Source organism: Anser cygnoides, chromosome 2, assembly GCF_040182565.1.
Source record: "Anser cygnoides isolate HZ-2024a breed goose chromosome 2, Taihu_goose_T2T_genome, whole genome shotgun sequence".
NCBI lineage: Eukaryota > Metazoa > Chordata > Aves > Anseriformes > Anatidae > Anser > Anser cygnoides.
This window is the reverse complement of record NC_089874.1, coordinates 19083805-19099785: the sequence shown is the minus strand read 5'-3', so window position 1 is coordinate 19099785 and position 15981 is coordinate 19083805. Positions and strand designations below refer to the sequence as shown.

Here is a 15981-nt window from a genome sequence, read left to right as displayed (position 1 = left end):
ATTGGCAGGACATTGAGCCATCCATGTCATCTGATGACCACAAAGTGTAAAGCTGGGACAAGCCTTAAAAAGAAGGAGCAAGAGGGGAAGTGACTTCTCTCTCCTTCTGCTGGGCTGTGCGCATTAAGGGATGGCAGCTTCAGTGCCTGCAGGAGGTGGGTGCTTGCTTCCCTAGGTAGCCAGGCTGATGGTGAGCAGCCATCAGCTGTAAACCCTCTGCCCCTCGCCACCCCAACTGCCCTGCTACCATCAGCTGTGAGATCTTGACCATTTAACCATGCCTTCACCTCTACATAGAGCCATAGCTTTTCTTCGTTGGTTTTCCTGGGGGGAGCTGTAAAGGACAATGAAAGATATTTTGTCAGCACATGTTGATGATGATGAACCAAGAGAAGAATGGAGAAGCAGCTAAGCGGGCGGTCAAAGCATGCTCGTGTGTGTTTGTGTGAGAGGGGGAATTGTTACCTGGTGCCATGCGCTGCACAGACCTGACATCCCCATGCTTTGCAGCAGAGCCCAGTGTGGGTGCCGCAGCGTGTCTGTTTGGGTTGGGGTCACGGCGGAGAAGGAAGCACTGTCTGCAACTCTTTTGGCACGGCCGCAGGAACCGCTCATAAAGTGTTATGGAGCAGGCTTCATGCTTCGCTTTGCAAAGCCTGGCCAGGAGTCATGCAACAGCTCCATCTGGTATGGGATTGCAAACAGAAATGTAGGGTAGGGGAAAGACAGACCATCCTCAGCCTTATAAATCTGCATTTACGATGGTGAGAGTCTCCTCAGAATATAGGCGGCGTTGGATTGTTTTGTTTTGAGAAAGAAGTGTTTAAGAAGCTGATTGTCTAGTCTGCTGGCAGTGGAACACAATGACGAAAAGCGTTGGGCAAAAATAGAAATTGGAAAGTCTTTATACAGAGAATCAGGGACGTGAGCCTAAAATTTAGGATTAACTATATGCTTGGCTCTTGAGGAAATCAGTCTTCATGGGAATCACCCCCTGTCTAAAATGTTGTGGAAATGTTATTAAGAGTATTAGAAGATTTCTGTGTATAGGCAGTGCATGCTTTTTTCCAAATAAAAACTGAATATTATTTTATTTGTAGAACTACTTAAGGAAGTGTGATACCATCCAAAGAGCCATATGTAGAGATGCTTTCAAGAGACCCCTATACTTCCTGTGGAGAGCTGCCCAGTGAACATTCATTGCTCTTATTAATGCATTTAGTCCAGCGTGTGTGCTGCTTTACAGCCATGGAGGAACACCTCAGGAGGCCAATGCTGCTCTTAAACTAGGTGTCTAGAATGAGCAGGATGAGCAATCTGCAGCAGGTGCCTGTTTTACCTCTGTGCTTTACTACGTGAATGGCTTACCACAGCTGCCTGTATTTTTGATGACTAAGGATAGGAGAGTGAGGCAGGCTACCTTCCCTTTGAAGATGGAAGCTCTGGGATTCTCAGGTGGTATCTAACAAGTCCCATCAGCTGGAAACTCACACACTTGATCTTCTCTTATTTTCAGTGTCAATATTGCAGGTGGGGTAAAACAGCTCTAGAACAACCTGTGCTTCTGCCCATCTGCAGCTGCCTTTGCAGTCTCCAGTGGAGGACAGATTTGGCTGCTTTGGCCAAGCAGCAGAATGCAGAGCTTGCTTATGCAAAGTGTCATGACCCGTGTGTGCTCCACACCCATGAAGCTTTTGTGGTTTGTTTACCATTTAGATTTTCTGGGTCAAGACTCACAGAGATGTATAATTGTGCATCCTGTCATATGTTCATCATTTTGGAAAACAATATTTAATCATACAAATTAAATGTTTATAAAGAATCTTCTCTAACATATCCCAGCAGTTCCCTGTTACTGCTGTAGCTTGAGGCACATGACTCTCCTTACTTCTCTGATATGCTTCTGCAGTTAACACAGAAGTACATAATTGTGGGTATGAAACTGTCATTGCTTTCCCGTAAGTTTGATAATTCAGTAAGAATTGCTTTCTAAAGTACTTGAAAATCTAATGAGATTCTGGATAGGCCACTTTCAAGTCAGCCAGTCATAACATTCCTTGAGAAATTGCTAGTAAAAAGTTTCTTACTGTGCATAGCTGCTTAATAAAAGGTGTATTATTCTTTGCCCTTGAAAAATCCCCTGACTAACAAAAAAAAAAAAAAAAGGCTCTCTTAGCTCTCTTGTTTTCTGGGAAAGCGAGAGCAGGGAGGTGGTTAGACACTCTGATAACCTAAGGAAATATGAAAAGCAAATTTCCAAAGAACTACAGGGGCAAAACATCTGATGCCTTCTTTCTGTCTCATATTGCAGCAGGAAACAGATAGACCAGTTTAAGCAGCTTTGAAAAAAAAACATAGGTACTCGTCAGTGGATAAGGTAATTCTCTTGTCCCCCTCCCTTTTGTGTGGATGCAGATTCATACACCAAGTAACCCACTGTCTGCTTTGGGGGAAGGTAGTGCACAAAGGAACCAGACTGCAGTTACTGCCACCGAGTCCCTGCACGTGTGGTGGGGAGCTTAAGGAGCTCAGGGGGCCTTGCTCATCTCAACGCATCTTCATGGAGAGGTGGTGCATGTTAGCATGGGCAGACAGTCAGATTTAATTCTTCTAAATGAGCGAATTACAATGACTTACTGCTGCCAGATTCCAGTACTGTGCACTGATCTTTAAGTAAGTTTTGACTGCCCTTACACTGGGTCCTGGATCCCAAAAGATGCGGAAGGGTGAGGGTGGCTTGGTGCCACGCTGTGCTCCGGTCAGAGTCATGGCACCTAAAGTCTGCCGCAGCGGCCTCTCAGTAGTGGGGAGTTAATGAGGGAGAAAAGATGATCTCAGCCCCCCAAAGCTGTGCTGATCCCTTGTTCAAAGGGTTTAATAGCCTTCTGACACTTGGTGCTATCCAGAGCTACAGATGCCATGGAAGATTTGCACTGTATTGTCCACCACCTCTGTGGAACAGCTGAAGCACTGCAGATTCATTCTCTAGCTTCCACTACACTAATCTTCCTGTGTAGTCAAATATTTTGGACCCTTTTTTTTTTTTAACAACAGATGAGATGATATGACAATTTATTATATGCCATTCATTCTCTCCCATATCCTCTCTCCAGGAGGAGATTTCCGTACAATTCTCACTACACAGCAGAGTGTTTTGATTGGATCTGGGATTGTTATTTTTCTGTTGTAATGTAAGTGCTTCTGTTTCTTTATGTTTATTAAGTATGACAAAATGATATTGTCAGCAATAGTGCTTCTTGTACCTCACTGAATGTAAGTGCAATTGTAGAAGGTTAGACAGGAGATCCAGCCCCCAAATCTGTCTTGAATGGTGATGGTTCCCTAAGGAAGAATACAGGACCAAGGAGAGTACATAGTGATGTTTCTGGAATATCTTCCAGCTCCCGCCAATAGACAGTTAAGAGATTACTGGAAAAAAACAAATGATGATGTCACTTTTGTTTTTAAGAGTGCTCCATGGATTTTTTTCCATTAATGTGTTAATTTAAAAAAAAATTTCTGAACTCTTGAAAACTCAGCAACTTGAGTGTCCTACAACAAGAAGTTCCCCAGCTTACCAGTACTTCATAGAATTATTTATTGGGAAAGACCTTCAAGATCATCAAGTCCCATCACTGAGCCATGTCCCTTAGTGCCACCATAGTGCTCTGTGAAATTAATATTCACATCTACATGCTTCTGAGTCAATAGCCTACTTTGTCTCATTTGATGCTTCTAGAATCGGTATTGGAAGAGACAATGAACAGTCTTTCCCTATTCAGTTTCTCTTTGTCACTCATGTTTATAGACCTCAACCATATGTTTGACTCATCTGTTTTCAGAAAGGAGAGTCCTACATTATTTAGTTGTTCCTTGTGCAGAAACTGTTCCATAACTTTGATCATCCAGGCCGCCTTTTTTCTTGGCATTTCTCTATCTGCTATATCTTTTTTTTGACCTGGAGTGAATTAAAACTGCATGCAATATTCAAAATGTGGGTAGGCTGTGGATTTGTACAGTAGCATAATGGCATTATCTGTCTTGTTCACTATTCTTTTCCTAACATTTTCCAACATATATTTGGTTTTTTAATCACTAATGAGCTTTGAGCTGAAATTTTCACAAAATGGTTATAACCTCAAGCTCTCTTTCCAAGTGGTAATAATCTGTTCGGAGTCAATGTGCATCACTTCACATTTAGCTACATGGGATTTCATCTATCATTTTACTGCCTAGTCAGTGAATATGGTGAAGTTTCTTCCAAGCTCTGTCATCTCAGTTCATACCCCACCTTGCCTTTTCCAGCTAACTAATGTTGGTGGCTGCCTGGACCAACGCAGATTTCTCTGCATGATGCCACTGGTAATCTCCCTCCCTGAGGAAATTTGTCTTTTTATTCCTGCTTGGTCTTTCCTATCTTTATTATTTATTTGTTTATTTATTTAATCCGTGGGAGGATCTCTTGTCTTTGTTTCTTTACTGAGAGATGTTGATACATGCCCTGTAGAAATCCAAGCAAACTGTATCTGCTGCAGATCACGTCTGTTCTCTCACTGGCTTGGGAAATGGAAATGTAGTTCTGCTTTCTTTGCCCCATATGATCTTCAGTTTCAGGTTCTCTCTGCAACATTAAATCACTAATTTCACAGAACCCGGGGTTCTGCTACTTGCCTAATGTGTTGTCCACATGCAACATGTTGAGGGTCCTGCTGGGGAGTGACATACGCTGCTTCCTGAAGTCGGGGAGAGTGTTTATGGTTCTTATTTTAGCTCCATCAGCAAAAGAAAATAATGAGTGATAGTGCCTCTGTGGCTGAATTTGTGGTTTATTGAAAACTGTGGCAGAGCCCACAATAAGAGGAGAGAAAATAATGGCTGATTTTAAATTTCAGCTGTTGGCTGCAGCTGCAGCTTTCAGAAAGCTTTTCAGCCTGGTGCCTGCCCCACTTTTCTTCCTTTTACTGGAAGAAGAAGCTGAATTGCAACACTGAACACCCCGTTAGATTTTTAGTACACAAACACACTTCAAATGGCCTGGCTTTGAGCATAGGTGTTATCAGACGTACATTATTTAAGAAGGGGATGAAGATATAAAGATTTTTTTTTTATTATTTTTTAACTCAATGTGTAACAACATGTTCAAGGTTTTTAGAAAAGAGATGGTGAATGAAAGACTCTTAAGCTGTCTGTAGGAGATTGAGTTTTTATATTTATCTTTTATAGAGATGTCATTCCTACAATGAACTAATAGCCTCAGAATTCACAGTTAGTTATCATGTATCACATGAAGCTGCTATGTTCTTACAGCTGGTGACAACTTTTGCAGGATGAAAGGGAATTAGCCTTTTACCAAATGAAGAATCCCTGCAGCATGGCAGCCCTGTGCTGATGAAGACAGCCAAGTAACTGAAAACATGCTACCTTTCAACAACTAAGGCTTTATTCATGTATTGAAGACACTCCTGAGAATTGTGTGGAGTTATTTAGAAAAGGTATTTAGTGATGACTTGCAAAGCACTACCACAGTCTTAATGCCCGTGACTAAAATCAAGTATAGTGTAAGGCGGTGTTGAAAAAGGGCCTCACGCTGGCCATGAGGCCTGCTGTGGCCTTGTCCTCCATAGGGATGTTTCTCAGATTCCTGAAGTCAAAAGACCACCCAGTTTTTTCCACGCACAGTGGGGAAAACAAATTACCTTGTTTTATGGCTGGGAAAGGAAAGCGATTGGTAATTGTTGCCTGTAGCATTTTACCCTATAATTCTGGTTTCCAGTCTGCATATTCTGGCTGCACTTGGGCTCTTCTTTGGAACACTACTCAGATTTGATTTAGGTGTTTCTAGCGATGTCAGACCTGTAACCCCATCTGTCTTAATTTTCGTTCTGCAGACCATCTTCTGCACTTACATTTATTTACTCCTAGAGTCCTGAAACTAAGAGTTGTTCAATGCTACTAAAGAGGCAGGTGACCTCAAGGGTCTAGGAAAGACCTTTGCTTCTCTGGACAGCCACTCAGTACCTATTTTTCCCTCTCAGTTCCATATGGAGATTCTTTGCTGGAATCCAGCTGTTCTTGATTTGAGCTCTTACACCAAGGCTTTTTTTTTTTTTAAGGAAAAAAAAAAAGCATTGAATAGATACTACTCATGGGTTGCAAACTCATCCTTTGCTCCCCTAATGCCCTCTTCCAAGGACATTCTTGTGCTATTCTCTGCTGTGAGAGAGGATTTATAGGAGCTTATAAAACTGAAACTGGGGCATGTAAGTAATATTGCCATCTTGTGTCAAAGAGATTTTGATACTTCTTTCCTTCCAGCACTTTGCCCGGAATTTCTTCCAACTGATAGAAGGGCTTAGATGCCATTCCAGCTGCAATCTTGAAGTACTATCTCTTAATGGCAGTTCGAGAGCAAAGCTGCAAAAGAGGGAAAAAAAGATGTGAATTTATCACTTGACCTTGTTATGTTAATTATGAAAGATTAAGGCCATAGTATGAGAGTCACAAATAAAGTTAAGTAATTCACAAAGTTATGCTTTGTAGATAAGATGGGTATTAGAAATACAGAGTATTGGAGCATATGCATATGCAGTAAAACCTGTCTGTTACCAATTAATGTTTAATAACCTTTTCCTTTGGAGTGAAGAAAACCTGTCACTACTTACTGTCTGTTCCCTATCTTCAGCTATGCTGCATGTAAAGGCATGTGCTATATTATGAGAGATATTTGTATATCTTAGTGCAGACTTGCACATTTGTAGAGGCAGATAACTAATACAGTGTCATTTTATGTTGTCAGTGGAGAGCTCACCTGTGAGTCATTACATTGTTTGAAAAGTTTTCATAAGAAGTGCTACAAAACAGTTGGAATTAAATTGTCTTGGGTTATGTATTTATTCATGAGAGAGATGGAGGCTCTGCCTCTGAATAAGCTTAAACCTTGTATGACACCTTTCTGTGCTGACGTTGCTTATTCTTCACTTCACCTCAGGCAATTCTGCGCGCCTCTTTGCAGCCTGATGAGACGGATCATTGTTACTTCTTCTCCCTTTTTATCTTCTGCGAGTGCTGCACAAAAGGAGCAGAATTCCCCTTGTAGGAGAAATAGGATATGACACAGGAGTTGTGTCACTACAGCTCGCTTGGTGCTCGGACGGGTTGCCCTTGCCAGCCCTGGAGCATGCTCTCCCTTTCTGGGAGGAGGTAACTGTGGCCGTGCACATAGCCAGGGGCACCCTGCACTGTCTCCCAAACATTCAGCAGCACTGGTGTTTTCAGAAGCAAATTTGGGTTATGTACTTATTTATTACTGCTACTACGTTAAATTCAAAAATAAATAAATCAAAAGGCTCTGATAATCCTGCCAGCTCTATTAGGGGATGGGAATGCTAGAAATAAGTGAAAAGAAGAGAGGAAAAGATTGTTTTCCAAGACTAAAAGTGAGACTAATGCATGTTTTCAGGAGCTCAGCTGATGCAGTTGATGGAGAGGAGGCTGTGAGGTGGCTTTGTCACAGAGCACCAGCCCTACAGAACTAGTTGGTCTGGCTGACGATGGGAGAAGAGTAGGTCCCATCAATGGAAACTTGAATTAAGTCAAGTTTACCCTGAAGAAATAAGAAGCAATTTCTTAGTAGCGAGGGTAATTAAACATCAGTCAATTAACTACAAAGTAGTCTGTAAAATGGAAATGGGTATATTGAGAAGCCACATAGCCTGGTGCTACGAGAAGGTTTGCATTTACTGTGGTGGCTGGTGCAGGGTGGAAGGTCACAGCAGTGCTGCTGCTGCTGGGTGTGGTGTCTGAGCCATCAGCTCCATCAGCTGCCTTCATGGGCCAAGCACTGAAACGCCCCCAGATAACACGCTTTTAACACTTGTAGCTCTGTATTATAGACAGTGATTTTAATCAACTGTTGGATTTCAGCCTTTCAGCTGGTAATGTTAGGCGTGGAGGATTTCCATCCCCTCCATGTACAATTGGCTAGGTATGTTTTGAGATGCTTTTCTTTTTCCCTTCAGGTTTCTTTCATGCCTAAAGCATTCTGGCTGTGCTGGAAACAGTGGCTAGATGTGTGTGCCGCAGCTTTGAGATTAGGATAGTTTTATTTTGCTTTAAGGTGGGTGACTGGCTCATGAAATTTAAGGCAGAAGAAAGGGTTTTTTTCAGGTTTAAGTCATTGTGGAGCTTGATGCTCTTTACTGTCTTACGGTGATCATCTGGGACCTCATCACATGGTGTGGTGGGGTTTTGCTTCAAAAGCACACTCCTGTTTGAAACAAACACTGGTGCAGATGCAGCTCCTGAGATCAGCAATATTATGTTCATCTCGTGTCTTGTTCTTCTCTTGGCCTTTGTGTGAGGATTCCACATCAAATGTAATGGCTTGTGACAGATGGGAAGTCAGACAAGGTAGTGAGATGGTCCCTGTTGCCCCAAAGCTGTGAAATCCTAAATACCAAAGAGGTTTCATGTACCTGAATTAAGACGTGTGCATCCCAGCAGAACAGGTTGGACTGAGAAGGAGCAGGAGTACCACTGCTGTCAGCTGCCATTGCTTTCTTACTAATCAGCTGTTTTACTGGTAGCATCAGCATGGTCTGGGAAGGTCGGGGAGGCACTTTTCAGGGAAGGGGATGTACGCAGTGTCGAGAGGTCATTAATATATTTACAAGTAGGAGGAAGTTTCCCACTGGCATTCTGCTTTCACATCTGCGCTCAGCAGTGGTGCTCTCCAAAGAATGCGAACGAGAGCCCTGCAAACAGCAGCCACTGGGGCTGCGTGGCTTAAGACACAATCCACAACCTGTAACCATCCACACTGGGTTGGAAATTGGATCTGTGTAGAAACAAAGCTATAACAATTTATCCTGTTTCTCTTATCTCTCTTTTTTTTTTTTTTCTTTTTGCTGTGTAGTACTGCACTTGTGGCAGGGTTCAGGGAGAAACAAGAACAATTAAAAATGTCCAACTTATGACATGGCAATCATGTTGCTCTGTCCTGTGATTTTAGTATGAGTTTCATAGAAAAAAATCTCACTTGCCTTTGACATTGTGGGAAGAAAAAAGAATATGTGATTGGGTACAGCTCAAAGACCAATAAAAATAATATTTAAAAAAAAAAAACCCACAATTTTAAAGAAAAATTCACCGCTGTGAATTGTGTGAATGCTGCAGGTTGGCAATACTGCTACCATTATGTTAATTCCTAATCATTACTTACTAATTAAGTTAAACCATGCTTTTTGGTATAATATTTATCAGAACTGCCTGCTGATAGGCAAGTCAGAATGATAATCACAACATAATTTCACCAATTACCTTATTTTTAGACCCAGACTCCATCAGAGTAAACTTTGTATTTCTTACTAATTCAAGCAGTCTCCTGACAACCTTGTAAACTCCTTATACGTTTGGTAAGATCTGAAATAAAGGATCTCTGATGATTCTTTTTGAGTATAATTGTACTCTACAGACAGCAGCTCTCAATACCTTTGATCACTAAAGCCTGCCACCTTGTACATTCATGAGCAGATCTTGCAGACACCCACGAAACCAGCAACAGTCAGTGTTTCAGGCGTTGTCTGTTGTTCTGGCACTGCTGAAAAGTTGGACCAGTTTGAATCCAAACTCTCACCAGAGCTGTTTGAGTGAATTCATCCAAAAAGGAACTTATCAAAACCAAAGTGTTTTACACTGGGGAAAAATTGAATTTGAATATAAAGCAGATGGACTTAAAAGTGACCTTCTCCCTTCCTTTCCTCCACCTCCCTCAGAAACAATTCCCCACACTGTTCCTTCCCACCCACATACTGCTTTTTATTTGATTAAACTCTTGTTATTGAAATTTCCAAGATGTAAGGCACATTTTCCTCTCATGGAGTTATTTGTTTGGTACCTTACAAAAACAGATGTTCATATTTTCTATTTCAGTGTTTGCAGGCTGTTCTTATCCCTTACCATAGGTGATACTGTATGGAAATTGTGACGTTCAAAGAGCTGGCCAGGGTGGCAGGCGTGAAGCTGCAGCGTGCCAGGGTCTTCAGTTCGAAGTCATCTGCTCTGCAGCAAGGCACTAATACCAGTGTTAGTGTGGTGGGGTGGGATGGCAGTAACGGGGTAAAAAGTCTGAGATAAGGTGTTGCATTACATGAATCAGAATGTGTAATGATGTCTATTTAGCTCTCTTTCCTTGGGTGTTAAAGTGTATCTAGAGTTAGCTTCTTCTTGTCCCAAATCAGAAAGGGAGATAAAGCTGTGGGTAAAGGTGACTAACCATCATTTTTTCCCCACTTGAATGTCAACGCTTTTTTCCTGATGACCACGGTCCTCTTCCTCAGGTTGATTTAGGGCATGCACAAGTGTTTATTGCTTCCAGACCTTTTCTTTTATTTAAAAAGTTGGAGGAGGACAAAGAAAACAATAATAAAACATGGAAAGCAGAAAAGCTAACCTATTTCACATGATGTAGCAGCCTAGTTGTGACAGTTGTTAGCTTGAGCTGACTGTCTTTCCAAGTGAATGAAGGATGCTCTGGTACTCGACGACGTATAAGGCACTTAATAGCCTTTTCGGCTGGAGGTGGGCTAGGACACTGCATCCTTCTTCATAACTGTGAGCTCATTGCTGTCAAGTGACAGGTGATTAGTGCTGCTCCCCAGAGCTCAATTAGAGATGGAATTGGAAAGATGACTGCATCTTCTGCCTGAATATCAAATGTTCAACCTCTTAGTGACTCTTTTTAATAGTTGTTTTAGTGATTACGGCTGGTGGTGACGCCTGTGGTTTTCATGAATGATCATATAATTTGGCACCACTGTCAGCCTCTGAACTTCTCTGAAGGATTTGAAACCTGTAGGTTGGACAAGACATGGTTTAAGTCTGCAGTGGAGATGTGTAGAGAATCTTGTGCTCATTTTCTTGTTTGCTTCAGTTGGAATAGTTCAATTTCACTCCTCCAGCTAATTTTTTCCCCTCATACGTATGACAAATCATAACTGAACTTGGAAGTATGAAGTATGAATACTGAAACTCCACAATTTTTTTAACAGTGACAGTAATTCCATTACAAGTAATCCTAGAGGTTGTATGAGATAGTTTGTCATTGTAAATTTTCAAATCAAATTCAATTGTTTAACTTTAATTTAACCACTTAACAGATTAACCATTATCCTTGGACTTGAAATAGGAACAAATTCACTGAAATCCCTTGCAAAGCAGATGAGACTAAATGATCACAAAGCCCCTCCTACCCCCGGCTATTTAATTTCCCTGATATACAATACCAAATTAGTGTGCAATTTCTCTTAAGGTAATATAAAACTCTTTACCTCTAGATTCTACTTGCATGGATTCATATGGATAGACCTGTGGTTATTTTCATCTTGCTTATATGAGCTAGTGGTTACTAATATATCATACTTGATAATATACATATCTGAACATAGTCCCTTTCTTTTAGGAGTCTATTTTAGTTGTTAAGGATGGAAAGGCCACACCAGCGACTGAAGTGAACTCCCTGAACACAAAGGAGAATAGAGATGCGCTCAGTTTCTTAAGCCTCCCCACTTCAGGTCTAATATTTATTTTGTTTCTGGAATATAGTAGGCTAGACAGTGCCAGGCCGCTTCGTACTGGGAGCATTCATGATGTATTTCTCAGTGGCTACGTGACTTCACATGGACACTGAGATAGATTTTCAATTATGGGATGCTTCTTCTGATTTAACTATTAATAATTAACTTCCCCGTTTTTTAGCTATGAATAATCGCTAGAGCCATAGAGGCACTGTTGTATATTACGAGTTTTACAAATTGAGCGAAGCCAGTATTTGTTAATTGTTCCTTTTATGCACATGCTAAAACCAGAAGTGTTTAAGTCGCTCTGGGACATTAATTTTGAGCACAATTAAAACAGCATATCCTGTTAGCAATTGTTCTCCATGCATTGTTTTGATATTGATGGGTCCAGATCTGAGCACAGTAATTAAAAGGAACTACTGTTATTGTTGATCCCACAGATAAACAAATCCCGATTGCGTGCTGTGAACTGGTTAATCAAGTTTATTTAACTTGTTGCTGGTGATTCATCCCAGCAGTTGTGCTATGTAGCTCTCTATTTGAGCCTAACAGTATAATGGTTCTGGCTGTCTCCAGTTTCTCAGCTGCTAAAGGAATTTCATTAATTCTTTTAAGTAAACTTAGGTAACACCTTAAAGAATGGCCTTGACATACGGTAGTTACATCCACTTTGGGACCAAGAACTTCTTCCTTAAAGAGAGAATATGGTTTGAGATTGTGCCGTCCTGACTGTTCTTTTCATGAATGGTGCTGTCCTGAGCAGCAGCAGAGGTGATTATGTGAGGCTGGGTGGGCTCCTTTGTTTGACTTTGATGATACTGAAGCATGCCATGTTTAGTCTCACTTTTTGCCAATGTTCTCTAATCCTGTTTGAGAGGCTACTTCTGCAGCCGTGGGAGTTCTCCCACAGTGGCACCCACTTTTCAAATCTCACATCCACAACCAAATAAGCAATCTCTCCTATATCACCTCTGTATTTCAGAGGCTCAGGCTTAGGCCCCTTAACAGCATCAGCAGTACCATCTACTGTCACTCCCAGCAGTGGCAGTACCTTGCTGCTGTCTGGGCAGCAACAGTTTCAGGCCACAGGTTTGTGCCAGCTGTCCCCACCTGCTGCCACCGTCCCAAGGGGCACCTGGCTGCTTGGTAGGACATGTAAATGGATGCACTATCACGGGTCATGAGGCCACCTCTCTGTCTGTCATGTGCTCTTGGCTATGAAAACTTAACAGTGCTAACATAAAGCAGGTATTTTTATTTTGACAACATATATTTATTTATTTAATAATCCTATAGTCATTTTCTAGTGTGTTTTTTTTTCCTTTTTTTTTCCCTACCTTGGATGAAGGCAAACTGTCCTTAAAGTGCTACCGTGCACTGATGTTTTGGACTTAAGACAGTTGGTACAAGCCATACTGATCTCCAGAGTTAACAGCATTTTCACTCAAGGCTACGGAAGTGCCTTCCTTATAGGCATTCGTAGGCAAGTATGTTCTGTGCTTTCACTTGCATTATTTCAGGAGTAGGCCTTTTTAAATGACCTTACTTTCTTCACTGTTGGTTTCTGAGCCCTGTGTACAGGTAATGTCTTGGTATAGCTTCCACATTGCAACTGCACTATATTTCTTTTCCCATCGGGGATTTCAGAGTTATTTTTTATTTGTTGAAGGAGGTGGTGGTCAGTGATCCCTCAATGCATGATATTCCTGTATGAGTCCTCTTCTCCTTCCAGCTGGCTGAGTATAACTTGCAAGAGGCTTGTAACACTTGTCCAGACTCTAAAAAACCTTGGTGTTAAAGGCACATTCCTCAGTATCACAAAAGACAACATCAGATAACTAGGCTGGCTGGACATCACTTCTCATCCTAAAATAGTTCCCAATCAGAATCAGCAGAGATTAACCCAAGGCCAGTAAAAACAGTATCTAAACACAATGTGTATTGCACTGTTTTCTTAATACTGCAAAGCAACTTAAGGAGTATTCTGTTGGGAACACTGTACTGCAGGCCTTAAATAGCAGTGCTAATGTTTAGATTGTATTTTCATCTTTTCTGTGTTTTCCCTGCCAGATTTCTGGGACCTTTGCCAGGTTCCAAGACAATATAAAATTAATTGTTAAGAAACAAAATAAATATTTGTTAAGTGGCAGAGAATATGCATGCCTGATCTAATGAACAATAGTTCTCTGCATTTATTAATTGTTAATAGTAATTCACACACATAATTTTTCTGTCTGGATGGGGAGGATTGGGGCACAAGGAGAGTGATTTTCCTTGAGCTTCTGTATTGAATTTATATATATACACAACATTTCTGCATTTAATAATCCAAGTAGACAGGGTGACATTTCTGCCAGATAGAGATGTAGGAAATGTAGGAGAATTTTCCTAGCCTGCCTGGACTGTGTGGTTGAGAGGTCATTTCAAGCAATTTAGCTGATGTTATACTGCAGTGAGTGTTGAAGAAAGCTTGGAAGACCAGATTATGCTAGCTATGTTTAAAAAGACATCCGAGATATTAACTGTTACTTGGTGTTGCAGTATGAGGTTGGTTTAAATGAGAAATTGCTTATTTTTAGTAATACCTCAGTAATGCTTTGTTCTTAACCTACTTCAGAAGTTGTCCGTGGATAAACTTTCCGGTCTTGATGCTGTAACTCAACACCCGGTTTGTTCCACCATCTCTAGCTCTGTATTACGATCCCGATAGACTAATTCGGCCTGATATTCTCCACTAAATCAACACATGTGGCATCTGATGGAATCTGTGGGATTTGATCTCACTCTTCTCAGGCACGTTATTTTTTGCCTTGCAGCCCGGTGGATCTATCGATTCGCAGGCGGACTTCCTGCTTCTGGTCTGCCAAAAAAGAATTAGCTACGTGTTTCTCTATGCTTTGCTACTGAGGCTTCAGAATCCCTCTTAACCCAAGCCCCTGCTTACATATTGCTACCATTCATTTTTATTGGCTTCACTAAAGTTGAATTCCTCTATCTTGATTTTCCCTAATTCATTCTCCGAGCAGCTTGAAAGAATTCCGCCAAAAACAAAACCTCAAAGCGCTCGTATAATGAATTACTTTCAAACTAGACGCTAGAAAAGACAGAGGAGCATTTATCAGGAATGCTTGTGGGCTCGGTGGTTACGAGCTTTAAAAAAAAAAAAAAAAATACTCGGTGGAAAGCCTTTTGTCCCATGACGGAGATTTGAAAGGCTTCGGCTTCGGATTCCAGCGGAGGCTCGGGCCTGTAATCACGCCTGCAATGTTCCCCCCTCAGAAGGCTTCCCGGGCAGCCAGCCGGCGCGGGGCTCGCCTGCAGCCCAGCCCCGTCACCTGTTGGGGCCCGGCCGGAGGAGGGCTCGGGGAAGCCGCCCGGCCCCGCCGCCCACCGCCCACCGGCCGTGAGGGGGCTCCGCGGCGGGGCGGGAGGGCCGGGCCGGGCCGGGCCGAGCCGAGCCGCGTTGCCGGCCCAGCCTGGCGCCGCTCGCCCCGGCGCTGCACTTCCCGGCTGGGAGCGAGGGGAGCGTGTGCGGTAGGCAGGGACAATGGAGGAGAAGGAAAGCCAGAAACTCGAGCCGTGCCGGGCTTGCTCCGCAGACGGCAGGCAGATGAAGGGTGAGTACGAGCAGCGGGCAGAGATGGAGTTAGGGGTAACCGTGCCCCTCGGGGCTCCTCGTGGTGTTGAAGCGTGGCTTTCTGCCGGTTTGCGAGCTCGCTGTCACGGGGGGAGCCGGGCTTCGCGGCGGATCGCGGTGTAAATCCCCCGGGGTTTGCACCGGAGCGAATCCGGAGCGCGGCCGGCGTGGTTTACACGCGCGGTCAAAGCCGCCGTGCGCTCGCACAGCCGCTGTTGTGCCGCTGGATCCTGCGTGGGGTAGCCCAGGTGGAGCACACCGCTCAGGTGGCCTGGCGAGTACCTGATCTGATCTGCACCGCGTCCAGGATTTGTGGAGCACCTGCGTGTGCTCCCCGCAGGCACCTGAGGAGAAGTCGTGCTGCCCGCAACATCAGCAGCCCGCGGTCGAGTGCATGTGGTTTGGGAAAAGCACACAGCCTCATGAGCGTGTTAGACTGGAAAGTGTTGCGTACAGAACTTAGTTTATTGATTTTTTTTTTTCTTGGGGGTGCGTTGTCTGGCTCTCTTTTGGCCATTTTTGAGGTTAAAATCCTGGGCAGTGCAAGTCACGTGCATCATATCTGTATGCTTATGTTTAGTGGGAAGGAAATCTTCACTTAAAGAATGTATCTGAATAGGCAAAAAAAAAAGCCATCAGTAACATAGTTCTTCTGTGTGGGTCATTTGAAGCTGACTGAGATACATGTGGTCTGGAAAACAGAGGTCTGACCAGACCCATCCTCCGATTCTCTAAAAGTTTTGATCCTGAAAACTCATAACTAAATTG

The 15981-nt window shown here is 42.8% G+C and overlaps 1 protein-coding gene across 20 annotated transcripts in view; it reads left to right on the top strand.

Moving 5' to 3' along the window:
* Positions 1-15981, top strand: part of KIAA1217 (KIAA1217 ortholog) — a 363381-nt gene that overhangs the window by 167242 nt on the left and 180158 nt on the right. For 2 of the 20 annotated variants that reach the window (XM_013172045.3, XM_013172042.3), the window contains exon 1: positions 14827-15193. The exons of 15 other annotated variants lie outside the window; for them this stretch is intronic. In XM_013172045.3, the coding sequence (XP_013027499.3) occupies positions 15124-15193 (70 nt within the window). In that variant the 5' untranslated portion in view covers positions 14827-15123. Of the gene's footprint in view, positions 1-51; positions 156-14825; positions 15194-15981 lie in introns of those variants that run through there. 3 more of the 20 variants (XM_066991592.1, XM_066991589.1, XM_013172055.3) reach the window with 3 other exon arrangements.